The 19,070-nt window shown below is 41.6% G+C and overlaps 1 protein-coding gene across 5 annotated transcripts in view; it reads left to right on the forward strand.

Annotated features, from left to right (window-relative positions):
* vps53 (VPS53 subunit of GARP complex) overlaps window positions 1-19,070 on the forward strand; it is a 188,242-nt gene that overhangs the window by 50,828 nt on the left and 118,344 nt on the right. For all 5 annotated transcript variants that reach the window (XR_010968530.1, XM_068008319.1, XM_068008320.1 and 2 more), the window contains 4 exons: window positions 14,453-14,531; window positions 15,887-16,030; window positions 17,144-17,286; window positions 17,897-18,038. Coding sequence is in view for 4 of the 5 variants with exons in the window: in XM_068008319.1 (XP_067864420.1) it covers window positions 14,453-14,531; window positions 15,887-16,030; window positions 17,144-17,286; window positions 17,897-18,038 (508 nt within the window). In the remaining variant the exon portion in view is untranslated. The remainder of the gene's footprint in view (window positions 1-14,452; window positions 14,532-15,886; window positions 16,031-17,143; window positions 17,287-17,896; window positions 18,039-19,070) is intronic.

Genomic DNA, 19,070 nt, shown 5'->3' on the forward strand with positions numbered 1-19,070 from the left:
TAGGGAAGAGTGACCATAACATGATAGAATTCTTCATTAAGATGGAAATTGAAGTTGTCCGATCTGAAACTAGGGTCCTAAATCTAAACAAGAAACTACGAAGGTATGAGGAGTGTTGGCTATGATAGATTGGGAAGCTTCATTAAAAGGCATGACGGTGGATAGGCAATGGCTAACATTTAAGGAACGAATGCATGAATTTCAACAATTATACATTCTTTTCTGGCGCAAAAACACAAAAGGAAATGCAGCCCAACCATGGCTAACAAAAGAAATTAAGGATAGTATTAGATCCAAAGAGGAGTCATATAAAGTTGCCAGAAAAAGTAGCAAGCTTGAGGATTGGGAGCAGTTTAGAACTCAGCAAAAAAGTACCAAGAGATTGATTAAGAGGGGAAAATAGAGTATGAGTAAACTTACAAGGAACATAAAAGTGGACTGTAAAAGCTTCTACAAGTATGTAAAAAGAAAAAGATTTGTGAAGACAAATGTTAGGTCCCTTACAGTCAGAAACGGGAGAATTTATAATGGGGAACAGGGAAATGGCAGAGCAAGTAAACAAATACTTCGGTTCTGTCTTCACGGAAGAGGACACAAGTAACTTCCTAGAAATGCCAGGGAACCCAGAGACTAGTGAGAAGGAGGAATTAAAGGAAATTAGTATTAGAAAAAAAAGTAGTGCTGGAGAAATTAATGGGACTGAAAGCTGATAAATCCCCAGGCTCTGATAATCTGCATCCCAGAACTAAAAGAGATAGCCGTGGAAATAGTGGATGCATTAGTTGTCATCTTCCAAAATTCTATAGATTATGGAACAGTTCCTGCAGATTGGAGGGTGGCAAATGTAACCCCACTATTTAAAAAGGAGGGAGAGAGAAAACAGGGAACTACAGACCAGTTAGCCTAACTTCAGTACTAGGGAAAATGCTAGAGTCCATCATAAAGGATATGATAACAGGACACTTAGAAAATATCAACAGGATTAGACAAAGTCAACATGGATTTATGAAAGGGACAAACCTACTGGAGTTTTTTGAGGATGTAACTGGTAGAATAGATAAGGGAGAACCAGTGGATGTGGTTTATTTGGATTTTCAGAAGGCCTTTGATAAAGTCCCACATAAGAGGTTAGTGTGCAAAATTAAAGCATTGGTGGTAATATACTGGCATGGATTGGTGGTAATATATTGGCATGGATTGAAAATCAGTTAACAGACAGGATACAGAGAGTAGGAATAAATGGGTCTTTTTCAGGGTGGCAGGCAGTGACTAGTTGGGTACCGCAGGGATCAGTGCTTGGGCCCAGCTATCAATGATTTGGATGAAGGAACCAAATGTAATATTTCCAAGTTTGCTGACGACACAAAACTAGGTGGGATTGTGAGTTGTGAGGAGGATGCAAAGAGGCTTTGAGGCGATTTAGACAAGTTGTGAGTGGGCAAATACATGGCAGATGCAGTATAATGTGGATGAATGTGAAGTTATCCACTTCGGAAGGAAAAACAAAAAGGCAGAGTATTATTTAAATGGTGATAGATTGGGAAATGTTGATGTACAAAGGGACCTGAGTGTCCTTGTACACCAGTCACTGAAAGCAAATATGCAAGTGCAGCAAGCAGTTGGGAAGGCAAATGGTATGTTGGCCTTCATTGCAAGAGGATTTGAGTATAGGAGCAAGGATGTTTTACTGCAGATATACAGGGCCTTGGTGAGACCACACCTGGAGTATTGTGTGCAGTTTTGGTCTCCTTACCTAAGAAAGGATATACTTGCCTTAGAATGGAGTGCAGCGAAGGTTCACCAGACTGATTCCTTGGATGGCAGGACTGTCGTATGAGGAGAAATTGGGTCGACTCGGCCTGTATTCACTCAAGTTTAGAAGAATGAGAGGGGATCTCATTGAAACGTATAAAGTTCTGACAGGGCTAGACAGACTGGATGCAGGGAGGATGTTTCCCCTGGCTGGGGGGTCCAGAACAAGGGGTCACCGTCTCAGGATACGGGGTAGGACATATAAGACTGAGATGAGGAGAAATTTCTTCACTCAGAGGGTGGTGAACCTGTGGAATTCTCTACCACAGAAGGCTGTGGAGGCCAAGTCACTGAATATATTTAAGAAGGAGCTAGATAGATTTCTAGATACAAAAGGCATCAAGGGGTATGGGGAGAGAACGGAAATATGGTATTGAGATAGAGGATCAGCCATGATCATATTGAATGGCAGAGCAGGCTCAAAGAGCCGAATGGCCTACTCCTGCTCCTATTTTCTATCTTTATATGTTTCTAGGTGGTGGAGGTTGCAGGTTTGGGAGGTGCTGTCAAAGCCGCCTTGGCGAGTTGTTGCAGTGCTTCCTGTAGATAGAACGCACTGCAGCTACGGTGCGCCGGTGGTGGAGGGAGTGGACATTGAAGTTGGTGGATGGGCTGCCGATCAAGCAGACTGCTTTGTCTTGGATGGTGTCGAGCTTCCTTGTGTGAAATTAGGGGAATTTTTTACTTTTATAAAGTGCTTGTCCTGTGTATGTCTCACAATGATAGAATTTAAATGATGCCTTTGGTGTTTAAGGTGTCACCAGTTCAGCTCCTCCTTACAACGCAGGAGTTGTCCAGGACATTCTTTTCTTAATTAATTTGGCCTGAATGGAACTATTTTTCTTTGAATCTAGTGTTGCATGTATACAGTTTAATGCGCATGTGTGCAGTTTAATGCAGAAGCTAACCGTTGGTTGAACAGTTTTGAAATTGGTTTCAAACCTTGGTCCTGGGATGGAATGCTTTAGAGTCCTCAACCCAGCAAGTTCATGGCATCAGGCATAATATGCAAAGGATACGGTGTATGGTGGGGGTAAGATGAGGAAGGAGAATCAACCTGGACTCCACCTCTGTAATTTCCAGTGGCTGGATAGACAGCAGTATTGAGCAGCCTGGCAACAGGTTGCCTCCCACTCTCTTGCAGGCAAAGCGAAGGAGAAAAGCCTCTTGAAAGTCATTAACCGTGGGTGAGTTTGAAACCTACCCTTTTGTCTAGTTCCGAGTTAAAATAATATAAACTCCTTGGTTTTACGTATATTTGATAGGTTGGCGTCATGATAAAGGACCTGAGATAATACTCCTGAATCCTTTGAAATTCATTCTATTTTTGTGCTATCAATACATGACTTCCCTCATGGCTGTTTAAATTCTGATATTTTCCCTATCTGGCTCGGATGCTGCAATATGTGTGGAATGATAACAGCAGCCCTTGAACGTCAGGGTTCTTGTAGCATAGATAAGGATTTTCATTCCCTTTAATGTTGGATTCAGAATAGGATGATGTACATTTTGAACACTTACTGGAAGAAGAAAAAACAAACATGAATATATTTAGCACTTTATCACGTCTCTCAGGAAGTCTCTTCACACACAATGAATTACTTTGAAGTGTAGTCCATGTTGTTTTGTAGGCAAACATGACAGTCAAATGCGCACAGCAGTGTCCCACAAACAGCAATGAGATGAATGGCAGGTTAATGTATTTTTGCTAATACTTGTTGAAGCAAAAAACGTTGGCCAGAATACCAGGAGAACTCGCTGCTTTTCTTCAAATGGGATATTTAATGTCCACCTGAGCAGACTGATGGGCTTTGGTTTTACATCTCTTTCAAAGGACAGCCCATCCAGTGATGCAGCACTCCCTTGCTCCTGCACTGAAATGTCAGTCCAGAATATGTGCTTTCGTCCTCAAGTGGGACTCCCAACCTTCTGACTTGAAGGGCAAGAGTGCTACTAACTGAGCCAAGCTGATACAGGATAAGACAAGTTATCTATTTGAAGATAGCATGTTGCAGATGGAGACTAAATCTTGAATTTATTGAAAGTATTCTGTTCTTCACAAAAAAGGTATACTTACAAATTAAGATTTTCAATTTTTAAAAATATACTGTTGGCTCTTTTCACTTAACAGCCTCCTTCAGTTGGGAGAATGGGCAAGAATGGGGCTACAGCCTTCTCCATGACATTGACATTAATGACATTTGGTATTTGGGAAATCGGAGGGGGCGGGTTTGCTGCCTGGCAAGCTGGTCCGTGATGATATATCCTTATGAGGAGAAAAGAGGAGACAGGCCACCCATCTCTTGGCTGCAGTTTGTCTTGACCAAGGAGCATGGGAGCAAAACATAATAGCATCCTCAAAATATTACAAAAAATAATCGTTACAATTTTTAAAAAATGCTTTAAATATATTGCCTATGAAATGGTAAGAGACAAATTCCTAATTCTTCACATAGTGGATTCTCAATCGCAACCGAGGGGAAGAGTCGGTGCTGAGTGGAGTCCACAATGTTCCCTACAGGATAGGAGGGAGGATGGAAGAAAAATCCCTTTAAGCGATTCTTATGCAGCCTCTGCCAGTTGCCCATCAAGCAGTCTGTGGCAAGTAGTCTTGGGGGACCTTGAGAGAGAAATGGTAACAGAAAACAAAATAACTTATCAGAATATAGTGGTGTTGGTCGAGGAAGGAATGTTGTCCAGCACACTGGGAGAACTCAATGTTCTTCTTCGAAAGTGTCATGGGAGGACAGCAGAGGACAGATATAGAGGATCAGCCATGATCATATTGAACGGCGGAGCAGGCTTGAAGGGCCGAATGGCCTACTCCTGCTCCTATTTTCAATGTTTTTTTCTATGTTTAATATGGAGTCAAACATATTTCACTATTAACAATTAGAACAAACGGTTGACAGTCCAGCGCAGTAGTGAGGCAGTGCTGCATTGTTGGAAGTGCTGTCCTTCAGATAAGATGCTAAATCAAGGCCCTGTCTGCTTGTTCAGGTGGGCATTAAAAATCCCATGACACTTTCGAAGAAGAACATTGAGTTCTCCCGGTGTGCTGGACAACATTCCTTCTTCGACCAACACCACTATAACTGCTCATTCATCACATTGCTGTTTACTGTGTGCAAATAGGCTACCACATTTGCCAATAGAACAGTGACTACAGTATATGTAGTGCTTTGAGATGTTTCCCAGAGATGTGATAAAGCACTACATAAATGTCAGTTTTTTTCTCTCTTCCTGTGTAACTAAAATATAATTTTAAGTTTGAAACTTCTACTTGCTGCCTTCCACTTTTCTCCATTCTCCCTCATTCCCTCTCACTACTATTTTTTTAATACACCCTATTCAATTTTTTTCCTAATTTCTTCAAAAGTTTAAATGCTTTTTACAGAAAAATCTGTTTGTGTATGTTTGTAAAACATGCCCTTTTAGTGGCAATACTTTATCAGCCAGGCAAGGGGGGAAAGAAAAAAAAAAGACTTTGCATTGTTACTACCTTATTATGTGCTCAGGACATATCAAAGCACTTTACAGCCAATAATTTACTTTTAAAGTGCAGTCACTGTGGTTATGCAGGCAAGTGCAATAGCCAATATATGCACAGCAAATGTATGACCACATAATGTGTTGGTTGCAGGAGGAACGTTGGCTAGGGCACTGGGAGAATGCCCTCTTCTTCATACAGTGCCCTTGATCTTTTATGTCTGTCTAAGCTGATAGACACAGCCTTGGTTTAACATCTCATACAAAAGATGTCACCTGACAATGCAGCATTCCCTTAATATTGCAATGAAGCATCAGCCTGTATTACGTGCTCAATTATGTAATGGGGCTTGAACCCACAAAATTTGAATCAGAGGTGGGAGTGCTATCAACTGAACCTAGCCCAACTAAGCCAAGATGACACTTGGGAGTGCAAAGATTGACACACTTGAGTCATTTATGTGACCATGACCACTTAAGCTGAGACAACTCATCAAGCAGTAGCGCTCCCAGTACGACAATAGAAAAACACATCATAACTGGTTAATGTCACATCAATAACTCAAGTATGTCAATTCTTGCACTCCCAAGTGTCAGCTTGTCTTAGTTGGGCTTGGTTCATTTTTTTGGCCTTCAGAGATAAAATTGTAAGTAATCTTCTAAGAGTCGGTAATTAAAGAGTCTTAGTAATTTTAGCAATGACACAAACACTTAGACATAAGGTAACAAAGGCTGAATGATGGGTCTACATTTAGGCTTCTATTAAACTAGCTTTGTAGAGTAACATGATAATGTTTTGGGAGGGAGAAGACCACTGGCCTGTCTAGCCTTCCATTTCCAAACCTCCCATCAGATCCCTTACTGTGATCCTAGAATTAATAGTCCTGAATCCTGTGCTGGACAGAAGTTTTCCAGCCTAATTTCTTCTGATCCCTGAAAATTTTTAAGACTTCTGTTAAGTTCCCCCTCATCCATTTGAGTAAAGTTCCAGGGTAAACAATCTTTCCTCATCAGCAGGTCTTCTAAGTCCAGGAATCAACCATGCAGCTCTCCTCTGGAATCCCACTGATAACTCCATTTCCTTTCTGTAATGGGATTAAAAACAGTCAAAAAAAATGATTTAGCAATTTCACCACATCCCTAATCTCAGGTGCCACCTCCCCACTGCCGTTGGTAAGTGGTCCAATGTCACTCTACGCCATTTTTTTGCTCCTGACATACTTAAGCAACAGTTTCCTATTGTCTTTTATATTTTCTGCTCTAGTTTGCTGTTGCTCCCTCTTTGTGCCCCCTCTTTGTGCCCCTTGCCAGTTTCTTGGCAATCCTCTGCGTGATAATGTAGTTCTCCCTCCCTGTAAATTTCAGAATTTTATTTGACCCTTCTTTCTCCCTAATGCTTTACATGATTTTGTTTGTCACCCATGTTGTCTTTACTCTCCTTTTTTCGTTATCAACTTGTTTCTGGGACAAAGCTTTCTCATTTTCCCTCTACATTCTTCCCTTTAACTAGTTCTTGCCATTTTGTCTCTTTCATGCAGCATTTCAACCTCCTCACAGTTTGCTCCCTTGAAATCCAGTTTAATAGTTTTTATCATCTGTTCCGTTCTCATTTTCACCTTAGAAGTAACTACAATGCGACCACTAAACCACAAATGCCCTCTTACTTCAACTTGGCTTTTATTACTCCCTCCTCATTAATTATAAACAAATCCAGTACTGCCTTTCCCCTTGCGCGTTGCCTCATCTGCTGTTTAAGAAAAGATTCTTTAATTATTTTATTTGTCCATGGGTCTGGATGTTGTCATGGATTGAGCTTCAAAGGAATCCTCAGTGATAGTCATGTAAAAATTCACAACAAGAGTGAGGCAATGGCACTTTACAGAGATCAAGGGCTGGAATGCTTGTTTTGGCAGCCACTGCAATGTTATGGGTGTCATTTGTCTTTACACTTTATGAAAAAAATCACTTAGATATCAACTTTGCCACAGATATGTTAAATGTTTTTGAACTTCTTGACTGTAGATCTTTGTCTGAACACCTGACTTTTTCAATAAATTTCCCTGGGTTTCTGCAGTTATGTTGGTCAAATGTTTAACCCTTCATCAACTGTAATTTTCAATTCTGTGCAAGAAGGGAGATTGCCTGTGTTGTGGTAAATATGCTCAAATTGTAAAACTGTTTATAAAGAAAGTGTTTTTGATTTCCTGACCCCTCCTACGCATGAAATTCCTCCCATCCTCTTCCCCTCAGCCCTGCCCCCCCCCACCACTGTTCTGCCCACTGCCTCTTGGTAAATGTGGACCTTGGGATGATTCTGGCTTTGTTCTGAATTCACATGAAGTGGATTTTGCAGACTGCCCATGTTTGCAGATCCAGCTTACTGCTGGCTAACTGGCACCATTTTTACTGACTATAAATTGGACTGCATAAAAAATTTGGAGTATTCTGGTTTGCAAATGCCAGTAAGAACAGGGCATAAATTCTTTTGGTTTTTGTTTTCAAATCTCTCCATGGCCTTGCCCCACCCTACCTTAGTTATTGCCCTCGTGCCTTGCATCCCTTCACGTGCCCTCACTGCTCTAATATTGGACTTCTTACTCCTTCTGCTTCACCAGTGGGGGCCACTTGTTGAACCAGTATACTCCTCCCTCTGCAATTCTCTACCCAGTTGCTCCCTGTTTTTTAAAAAAAACCTTCTCAAAACCGCGGCTTGGCTTCTCCATCCTAACCTCTCCCATGTTTGTTGTCCACTCCATCCTTCTCCTGCTTGTTGTAAAGTGCTCTGAGATGTTGTTGTAGTAAATGAAGAGTTACTCTGCAGTGGAGCTTTATTAGTAACCTATGAGAACTGTTTCAAACTTGGTAGCTAGGTGCAGGGGGAAACCTAATTTGTGATTCCTGAACATTGTTATTGACTTGTTTCGTTCGAAAACAGACAAAAAGCCAGGTTATCCTGGAAGCTGTCATAGCTTGTCCTAACATTCTTCACCATTTGACTAATTCTGAATCTGATGGTCTGCTTTGGAATACAGCCACCTTAAGACACTTTACTCCTGTGTGCTGCCAGTCTCCTGTTGAAGGGCTTATAAAAAGAGGTGCTTGTTTTCCATCCATCCACCTTCTATTCTCGGAACCCCTGAAAAGAGAGTGCCATCGTTGCCGAGAATACCACAGGCCTGCTGTCTGTGGGACTTTATTACTGTAATTTTGCAATTCAGACTTTTTCTCTCTTTCTCCAACCCCCCTTCCAAAAAAAAGTTAAAAGGAATTGAGCTGACCCCCTGTAAGTCCTTTTCCTACTGCAAAGTACCATGTCCATTGATGTGGTTTAGTGCAGACAAATCTCAGATGTGGCAGGCAGATTTGAGTGTTGGAGAGGGCGGAAAGCAAACATCTGGGCTACCATGCTTATGTTAGTAAACTTTAACTCTTAAACTGCTGGCAGGTTCATCAGAACTCGTGTTTCCTTGATCTTTAAAAGCTGGTGTAAACGTCTCAAAAACACTGATGGAGATTAGTTTACCTCATTATTGTTGCACTTTTTAAAAATAAAAAATATAATTTGTATTGCATTTAGAAAAATTTCAGCATTTTAACCTGGCATTTTATTGATAAAACAAAAAGCTGCAGATCACAGGACGTCCCTGTTTAAGCAGCACAAGAACTACTCGAATTTACATATAGCACGTTTCACATCTTCAGGATGTCCCAAAGTGCTTTACAGCTAATACATTAAGTGTAACGATTGTATGCATATAGGCAAATGTGGCAGCCAATTTATACACAGCAAGGTCCCACAAATAGCAAATGTGATAAATGACCAGATAGTTTGGAAAGTCAAAGATAGATAGAGAAGTGGAGAGACGGAGGGGTTTCGTGAGACAATTCTAAAGAATAGGGCTGAGACAGCTGAAAACTGCACCACCAGTGGGATAAATGGAAGGCGGGAGATGTATAAAAGGTGATCAAAGGATGTAGCAGGGGGTGTTGCAGAGAAAGAATATGGTGAAGTGGGGGGGGGGATGCAGAAAAACTTGAAGACAAAACAAGAATTTTAAATTCAATATGTTAGGGGACATAAAGCTAATGTAGTTAAGTGAGGACGAGAGTGATGGGTGAGTGACACAGAATACAGACAAGTTGGAGTTAGTGGAGGGTAGCTCAGTAGGAAAAACACTGGAGAATTCAATTTTAAAAATTCATTCTTGGGATATGTGTGTCGTTGGCAAGGCCGGCATTTATTGCCCATCACTAGTTACTCTGAGAAAATGGTGGTGGGCCACCTTCTTGAGCTGTTTCAAGCAATTAAGTGGATTGCTAGGCCACTTCAGAGTCAACCACATTGGTGTGGGAGTGTAGTCACATATAGGTCAGACCATGTAAGGACTACAGGTTTCCTTCCCCAAAGGACCAGTGAACCAGTTGGGTTTTTACAACAATCCAACAGCTTCATGGTCACTTTTACTGATACCAGCTTTTTATTTCCAGATTTTTAAAAACTGAATTCAAATTCTCAAACTTCCATAATAGGATTTGAACTCGTGTTCACTGGATTACTGGTCCAGTAACAGAACCACTATGCTACTGTACCCGACAAGTGACAGAAGGATAAAAGGACAAAAATAGAGAACGTAGACTTGTTGTAAATTATCGGATGCTATTGTTATTACTGATCTTTCTGATCCATCCCTTTGTTACCTCTAGACTCGACTATTCCAATGCTCTCCTAGCTGGCCTCCCATCTTGCACCCTCTGTAAACTTGAGCTCATCCAAAATTCTGCTGCCCATATCCTAACTCACACCAAGCCCCGTTCACCCATCATCCCTGTGCTCGCTGATCTACATTGGCTTCCGGTCTGGCAATGCCTCATTTTAAAATTTTCATCCTTGTTTTCAAATTCCTCCATGGCTTCGCCCCTCCCTATCTCTGTAATCTCCTCCAGCCCTACAACCCTCCGAGAGCTCAGCGCTCCTCCAATTCTGGCCTTGTGCCTTTAGCTGCCTAGGCCCTAAGCTCTCGAATTCCCTTCCGAAACCTCTCCACCTCTTCATTGCTGTGTCCTTTAAGATGCTCCTTAAAACCTACCTCTTTGACCAAGCTTTTGGTCACCTGTCCTAATATCTCCTTATATGGCTCAATGTCAAATTTTGTCTGCTAGCGCTCCTGTGAAGCGCCTGAGGACGTTTTGCTATGTTAAAGGCGCTATTTAAATGCAAGTTGTTGCTGTTGGGGCAGATAACGAACCTACCAATGCACGACTAGCATCTTAAAAAAATATATTTTTTTTAATAGAAAAAGTTGGTCATTTCCTGATGATTTCTTCTGAACTTGATAACGTAGCTGCTCATCAAGGGAGAGGAGCCACAGATTTAAAAGCAGGTCCCGATCTTCTCTCAGCAACAGAAATTAAACTCAAATTGACCTCAGGATAGTTAAAGCAATTAGACTTTGTGTCCTTGATGTGACAGGTCATTTAAACACAACTCAACCTTAGCAATAGGCAGCTTTCCTTAAGAAAGCCCCTTTTCTCCTATTAGTTATTGTTGTCCATTATTTAAAATGTGTGTTGCATGGTATTACCCTTCAGAGAGCACTGCCATGGGAGATTGGCTACTGTAGATTGTGCAGTTTGATGGGGTGGCCTGGTATGTGCATATCATTGTGGACATTGATGCTGCAGGTCTGAAACTGCATTTGAGTGAAACTGAAGAGAAACCATTCTTCATACAAGATCATTGCACCTTTATTAACTAACTAAATGATTAGCCCAGCAATTTTATTTTAAATTCACAAGCTTTCGGAGGCTTCCTCCTTCGTCAGGTAAATGTTCAGGAGCTCCTTGAAGTCTACGCATTTATACATCACAGAACAATACATGGTGTTTACAGACTGCCCCTGCAACTGCCCGTTGCCAAGGCAATCACCGTGTTCAGACAGAGAGGTGTCACCTGCAGAACCCCCGAATACACATTCAACAAAAAAACAAACAGGAAAAAAAACAGAGAGAGGCCATCGTTCGCAGCAAATTACCTAGCTTTCAAGAGAACAGCGTCCACGACACCACACAACCCTGCCACGGTAACCTCTGCAAGACATGCCAGATCATCGACACAGATACCACCATCACACGAGAGGACACCACCCACCAGGTGCATGGTTCATACTCCTGTGACTCGGCCAACGTTGTCTACCTCATACGTTGCAGGAAAGGATGCCCCAGAGCATGGTACATTGGCGAGACCATGCAGACGCTGCGACAACGGATGAACGGACACCGCGCAACAATCGCCAAACAGGAGGGTTCCCTCCCAGTCGTGGAACACTTCAGCAGTCATGGACATTCATCCACCGACCTTCGGGTAAGCGTACTCCAAGGCGGCCTTCGAGACACACGACAACGCAAAATCGTCGAGCAGAAATTGATAGCCAAGTTCCGCACCCATGAGGACGGCCTCAACCGGGATCTTGGGTTCATGTCACGCTACACGTTACCCCACCAGTGAACAAATGTTATCTGTTTTTAATATAATGGGTCATTTGCTGGCTTTCTCTGCCTTCCGGATGTTTCTGCCTCTCTCTGTTTTTTTTCCTGTTTGTTTTTTTGTTGAATGTGTATTCGGGGGTTCTGCAGGTGACACCTCTCTGTCTGAACACGGTGATTGCCTTGGCAACGGGCAGTTGCAGGGGCAGTCTGTAAACACCATGTATTGTTCTGTGATGTATAAATGCGTAGACTTCAAGGAGCTCCTGAACATTTACCTGACGAAGGAGGAAGCCTCCGAAAGCTTGTGAATTTAAAATAAAATTGCTGGACTATAACTTGGTGTTGTAAAATTGTTTACAATTGTCAACCCCAGTCCATCACCGGCATCTCCACATCATAAATGATTAGCAGCATTACTTCTAAGACCAGGGCCCCCTGCTCAACACTTATGCAATTACATGATAGTCTTATGATGTGGAGATGCCGGTGATGGACTGGGGTGGACAAATGTAAGGAGTCTTACAACACCAGGTTATAGCCCAACAGCTTTATTTGAAATCACAAGCTTTCGGAGGCTTCCTCCTTCGTCAGGTGACACTCACCTGACGAAGGAGGAAGCCTCCGAAAGCTTGTGATTTCAAATAAAGCTGTTGGGCTATAACCTGGTGTTGTAAGACTCCTTATGATAGTCTTAAACATCACAACCTGCAGTCAATGCGTTCCATGTATTTGGATCAGGACGACTGCCGACGCCAATCTTAAATCAACTTCTCAGAGCTGCACGGGAGTGGCACAGGGTGACTTCTATGTTTCTGCCTGTGGGTAGAACCTGAACTCTTCTGTACAGATACATCTGACAGCCTGATGTTTTATAAAGAAAGAACTTTATATGGTACCTTTCACACTGTCAGGATGTCCTAATGTGCTTTACAGGCAATATGAAGTGTAGTTAATGTTGTTATGTAGGCATCTTTCTGCTAACCTGCATTTTTTGTAACTTATTATTCTTGTGTGTTGACAATTACCAATTGATATGGTGGCCAGTGAACCCATTCCTTGGCTTCTGGCAATGTTACTCTAAACCTGTATCTCAAAATGACCCCAGTCAAAATCATAATCTCTTCATGTGGGAAACTGGGCTGATGCCGGTGTCCTTTCACATGGCATGGAGCACTGGCGGGCTGGTGCTGAACAATAGGGCTGTTTAGAAGCATGCCTTTATTAAAACTGAAGTAAAAATATGTACAAAAATATAAAATAGTAAGTAAATCATTTCCAAACTTCCAAAAGTGTTTAAATTATTCAATTGTTTCAAAGGGGCCAATGTTTTTAACCTAATAATTAACATGCTATAAATAAATGAGAATAAAAGTTTGTTGATTCCATAGTGAAAAATAGTCATAAAAGCTTCAAAGGCAGAAGCTAAGCAAAATTACCCAGTTAATTAAACACTAATCTAGAATTAAAATTGTACGTAAATCACTTTCTTAGGTACAGGTGAGGATGGTATTCGACTTGTTACGAAACGAGCAATGTTTTGTGTTTGTTTTTCTCTTTTAAGAGGGACATTTTAAAACTATGTTGCTGTATGCTTGCTGGAATGCCACGTTGTTGTTACAATCCTAAGCCTAAGTTAGGTGGAACATTCTGTACTTGTTCAGGTTTGGACTCCCTATCCACATTCCACGGTTAATGAGGTTTCATGTGGTGTCTGACCCATCCTGTGCTGTTCGAGAAAATCCTTCAGTGCCTTACAAAATACACGGGTAAAATTGGCCATGACACTATGTAACCTCAAGTTCTCCTGTTACAAATCTGATTATAGACTGTCAACCAGGCCAAAATGTATGTGGAACGTCTCTCAGCCTGTATATCAAAATTGATTTTTACTTACTGCTGTCATTCACCTACACTCACCTATAAAAGAACAAAAGAAAGAAAGAAAGAACTCTGATTTATATAGCGTCTATCACGACCTCAGGACGTCCCAAAGCAGTTCACAGCCAGTGAAGTACTTTTGAAGTGTAGTCACTGTTGTAATGTAGGAAATGCATAGCAAGGTCCAACAAACAACAATGTGATAATGACCCGATCATCTGTTTTAGTGATGTTGGTTGAGTGATAAATGTTGGCCGGGACACAGGGGAGAACTTTTACAGCTTTGTGGGATCTTTTACGTCCAACTGAGAGGGCAGACGAGGTCTCAGTTTAACATCTCATCCGAAGACGGCACCTCCGACAGTATAGTGCTTCTTCAATACTGCACTGGGGTGTCAGCCTAGTTTTTGTGCTCAAGTCTCTGGAGAAAGACTTGAACCCACAACCTTCTGGCTCAGGCGAGAGTGCTACAAACTGAGACGCAGCTTACACTGTAAAAAGTAAAGAACTTGCTTGTGTAAGGCACCTTTCACATCCTCAGGACATCTCAAAGTGCTTCACAGCCAAAGATTTACTTATGTGGGTAAACATAACAGCCAGTTTGTGCACAACAAGGTGTTGCAAGCAGCAGATGGAACAAATGAGCAGTTTAAATTGTTTTTTGTGCTCGTGCTATCTCTGTCAAGCAACTTGTCAGTTTGTGAGTGCAGAACTTATTCTTTTAATATCCATTTATTTTCACAGCTGCAGCATAAAACTTTAGGAAATTTTGATTTTGTTTTGTCAGAGTACGAGCTGCTCAGACTGAGCTGGGACAACAGATCCTGGCAGATTTTGAAGAGGCCTTCCCATCCCAGGGTACAAAGGTGAGCGTGCCCTGCTAAAGTTTAATTATCCCATCCTACCCATAATGATTTTATAACCCCAAAAATGCTTCAATGCCCCTTACACCTATGCCCATTTTCTGTCTTCTAACTTCAGCATAAGTAACTTTGTGCTGCTGAATGCTTTGATTTGTTTGATTGAATTGCTCATCTGGTCCTGGTCCCAGTCCCAGTCCCAGACCAGTGTAAATAGATGAAGAAAAAATTCCCCATGAAACAAAGATGAAAATGCAGAAAATCTAAGCTGGTTGGCATCTGAAAAGAGAAAAGACCTCATTGTTTCAGTTTTGTCAGTTCTGAAGCGTCTACACCCAAAATATTAATTTGTCTATCCTATTTTTAAATGCTGTATATTTCTCAGTATTCCTTGCCTCTCGTGTCCAATTATTGTGGAATTACCATGAAGAGTTTCAAATTCATGTCCCGTAAGTCAACGGTACAACACTGTATCACCACAATGAAAAAACTGATTTTAAAAAACACAACTTAGTTATCCATTGGTGTTCAGATGGTCTGTGCTAAGATTGTACGATGTTGCTCCATTCTTCCAATTTTCTGACATCACAGTTCCCATTCTCAGCTTTGCCATTATGTGGAGCCATGGAATGGGAGGCCTGATGATTTCCCTACACAGAATGAAGAACAAGTCACCTGTGGCTACTTTTAGACACCTTCAATGACCAGCCTAAAAATGCTTTTGGTGGAGGAAGCTGGTGGCCTATCTGCCCTCTGGGATGCAGAATGGTGCTGGTGGGGCTGAAAACTGGAGCTTTGAGATGGAACAAAGAGGAATTGAGTGGATTTTTTCAGTCTTGTATTGACATAGTATCACAGTCAAAGTTAAATGAACTACAACTGCATGTTTGCTTTTAATAATTGATATGTTTGTGTACTATCTTTAATTGATGATAAACCAGATGACTAATTGAGTTTGAACTTAGTTTTTCAGTGTAAACTCAATTTGGCAAAACAGCATTCATAAAATTGATTTTCTGCCAGAGGTTTATGATTCAGTAATACGTTCATTTTTTTTGAAATAAATGAAAACTGGTTCAGTGACATATTGAGCTGAAATCATGCTAAATCATACACTCGAAAATGTGGAAAAAATTTTGTTCAAACAATTTTTTTCTGATGAACATTGAATTTTATGATTCAACACATGAAAGAGAGAAGGTTCAGTTTCTAAAATGGAGAAGATATCTTGTAAGCATTGGGTTATGGCAGCTCTTTCTCAAATATGAATGACCTGTAGCTGATGTGTAAAATTTTAAACAATGTACGGTGCATTCACTGGACCCCTAATTATTGGTGTATTTTCCTTTTCATCTTTGCAGAGACCAGCAGGGCCTAGTAACGTCCTACGAGATGCTTGCCTCGTTGCCAATGTGCTGGATCCCAGAATTAAACAGGAAATCATCAAAAAGTTTACAAAGCAACATCTTTCCGAGTACCTTGTTCTGTTCCAAGAAAACCAAGATGTAAGCATGAAGCTGAGTGAATACTTTACAGCTTACAGTTATTATTGGGAGGCCCATGAGGGCGGTCTTTGGTCTATAATTGGCATTCGGAACAGCTGCAATATTTTACATGAATGAAACTCGGTATCTTGCTGGATGAACTCAAATTTGCATTTCAAAGAATTCACACTTTGGAAAGTTAGCTTTGAAATTGCTGTCCCTGCGGAGTAGGTCAATTTCAGCTAGGTGGGTAATTGGCTTCAGTGCCTTGGCTAGGGAAGGAAAACCAAATCAGAAATGATTCCCACTCATGATCGCTATCCAGTGACTCCTGTAGGAAAGCTCCTTACGTGCACATTGGGCAAAAATAGGATTGTGCTCAGCTGCAGTGCCCTCCACGATCTGAACGTTCTGCTCGGATTTAGCCAGTACGGTGAGGTACTAAAAGAGGCCTGAGAGGTCAGTGCTTACAGGAGAGTGGGGGAGAAAATTAAAATGTTATCCTAGAAATACGATAGCGTACAAATTGTCATGGTAATATCAGGTTGTAGCAGAAAAATAAATTTAAGGGTAGAGCTTACATGACCTTGTTAGTTTAACAGGAAAGGGCTTGTTATGAATTTGGGAACCACTTGGCAACCCTGCATTCCTCACTCTGGAATCATGCAGATTGACCTATTCATGACACTGTTGGGTCAGAGGTCGTGAAATAGACTAAACAGTAATCATATAGTCTATTTACTCCTCACTTTAATCGCCTTGCCTTTGTGCCTTTTATATTAGTGAACCTGTTGGTGCAGCTCTGGTATTGAGATGCTAGTAAAAGAGAGGCACTCGAAAATTGGTCTGATACTCACTCTTATCTTTTGTAAGCAGCTTTCACATTGTGCTTAGTGGAGACACCAGCTCTCGAGGCGTGGGTCTTAACGTAGTGGTTGGCAACCCCAAAGTAAACTTGCTGTATTTGCTAAGGCTTAGCTGACAAGCAGACTTAAGTGAATCTAGCAAGTTTACTTTGGACCTGGCAGCCCTAGCACCCCACTACACCCAAGTATAAAAACAGCTGTAGAGGGTATATATACATCTGGGTCACAAAGAAAAATTGAATTGTGTTACCTTTTGTTTCAATGCTAGGTGGCATGGCTGGATAAGATAGACCGACGGTACGCGTGGATTAAACGGCAGCTGGTGGATTACGAAGAGAAATATGGCCGGATGTTCCCAGTGGAATGGTGCATGAGTGAACGGATCACTGTGGAGTTTTGCCACGTCACCAGGTATAAATCAGCAACGTGATGATACCTGCTCTTCATCTTTTTCCTTTATTGTTTTTGGAAAGATAAGAGGGACTCATGGCAGTCTAACAAAGATAAAGGGGTGTGGCCCCACTAACTTAAAGGTTTCATTAGGTTGTCATCTCTTATTTTAAAAAAATCCTTTCAGTTTTCCCCAGCTGTAGAAAACTGTAGACTTTACGTCCCCATGCTCTTGTTGGAAGGGTGAAATAATCTGAGGAGCCTACAGTCAATGCTGAGGCCACACCATGACTTGATCACAGGAACTGTGCTTTAACAGTGTGAATTTAGACTCTTAATCTTTCCTCCTACACCTGACCCAAATTGGAGCATTGTGCCATGATAAAGTGTTCCCTCTAGTGGCCTGGCTGAGGACTGATAAAACCTTGTCATTGAGGGTGGCCACACGCAAGTGGCAACTGAAACCAAGATCCTTCCTCAGGTGCTCTTGAACTTGGAGGTACTCGATAGAGATGTTCTGAATTTTCCATCAATTTGTTAAGTTACTTCCTCTCTTTATCCCTTGAATATCTTTTCTTTTTTAAATATGAGAATGAGGGTCCTGCTTAAGGGCATATTTTCTCTGTTTCAGGATTGAGCTGGCTAAAATAATGCGAACAAGAGCTAAGGAAATTGAAGTGAAGCTGCTGCTGTTTGCAATTCAGAGAACAACAAATTTTGAGGGACTGTTAGCCAAGCGTTTCTCAGGCAGCACACTGACAGATGGCATAGTGGTAAGAAATTGTCGGATAAGAAATGAGTGTCCATGATGAAATTTCCTTTGTCCTGTTTAATTCTTGGATCACTGGGTAATAGCACCACCAACTCTCGTAGACATTGCTAAGATCCCCAAGATGTTTGTGTCCTGAGGTGGTTGCCAGACCTTGTTTTGTTCTCTTATTCTCTTCTCCTGTCCACTTCTTCTGCCTCACTCATCTCACTCGTTCGAATTTTATTTCAACTTCCCTTCTGACCGCTCCCCACCACACACACTTTTTGGTTTGTCAGTTCCTTATCTGATCTTTTTCCCCTTGGTCCTGCCATAGAATTTCTTACCTCCCTCAGTCTTCCCTTCCTATAACAGTCTACCCAAGCTCAGCACCACCTAATCACTGGTCCTTGTTTCCCTTTCTTGTTCTTTTCAACGTTGATGGTGTGCTTCAGGAACCTATAAAATTGTTTTATGAGTAGCTAGAATTTTTACCTATTTGAGAAACCATCCTTCATAAACGTCCCCAGCACACCAGGCTTCTGCCCTCGCCCAGTGATATATCATTGTTAATATGGCTTAAAATTCAATTGGGATTTCCTTCATACAGGGGCCACCTTTGATTAAACTGTCTTAGGCCAGTGTTGATGTGCATGTAGGCATTTATGAGAAGAGTGTTTTATTTCATCGTGAAGCTTCAAACCTATGCTAGAGGTGTGGAAAGGTTCTTAAGGAATGCAACTTCAGATGCAGTGCCTCTCTTCAGTTCCAGTCAATCAATACCACCTGTGAGGGATAGAATCATAGAAAGGTTACAGCATGGAAGGAGGCCTTTCGGCCCATCGAGTCAGCGCTGGTTCTATGCAAGAGCAATCCAGCTAGTCCCACTCCCCCGCCCTATCCCCGTAACCCTGCAATTTTTTTCCTTTCAAGTACTTATTCAGTTCCCTTTTGAAGGCCATGATTGAATCTGCCTCCACCACCCCCTCGGGCAGTGCATTCCAGATCCTAACCACATGCTGTGTAAAAAAAAGTTTTTCCTTATGTCACCTTTGGT

This window comes from Heptranchias perlo, chromosome 28 (genome assembly GCF_035084215.1).
Source record: "Heptranchias perlo isolate sHepPer1 chromosome 28, sHepPer1.hap1, whole genome shotgun sequence".
NCBI lineage: Eukaryota > Metazoa > Chordata > Chondrichthyes > Hexanchiformes > Hexanchidae > Heptranchias > Heptranchias perlo.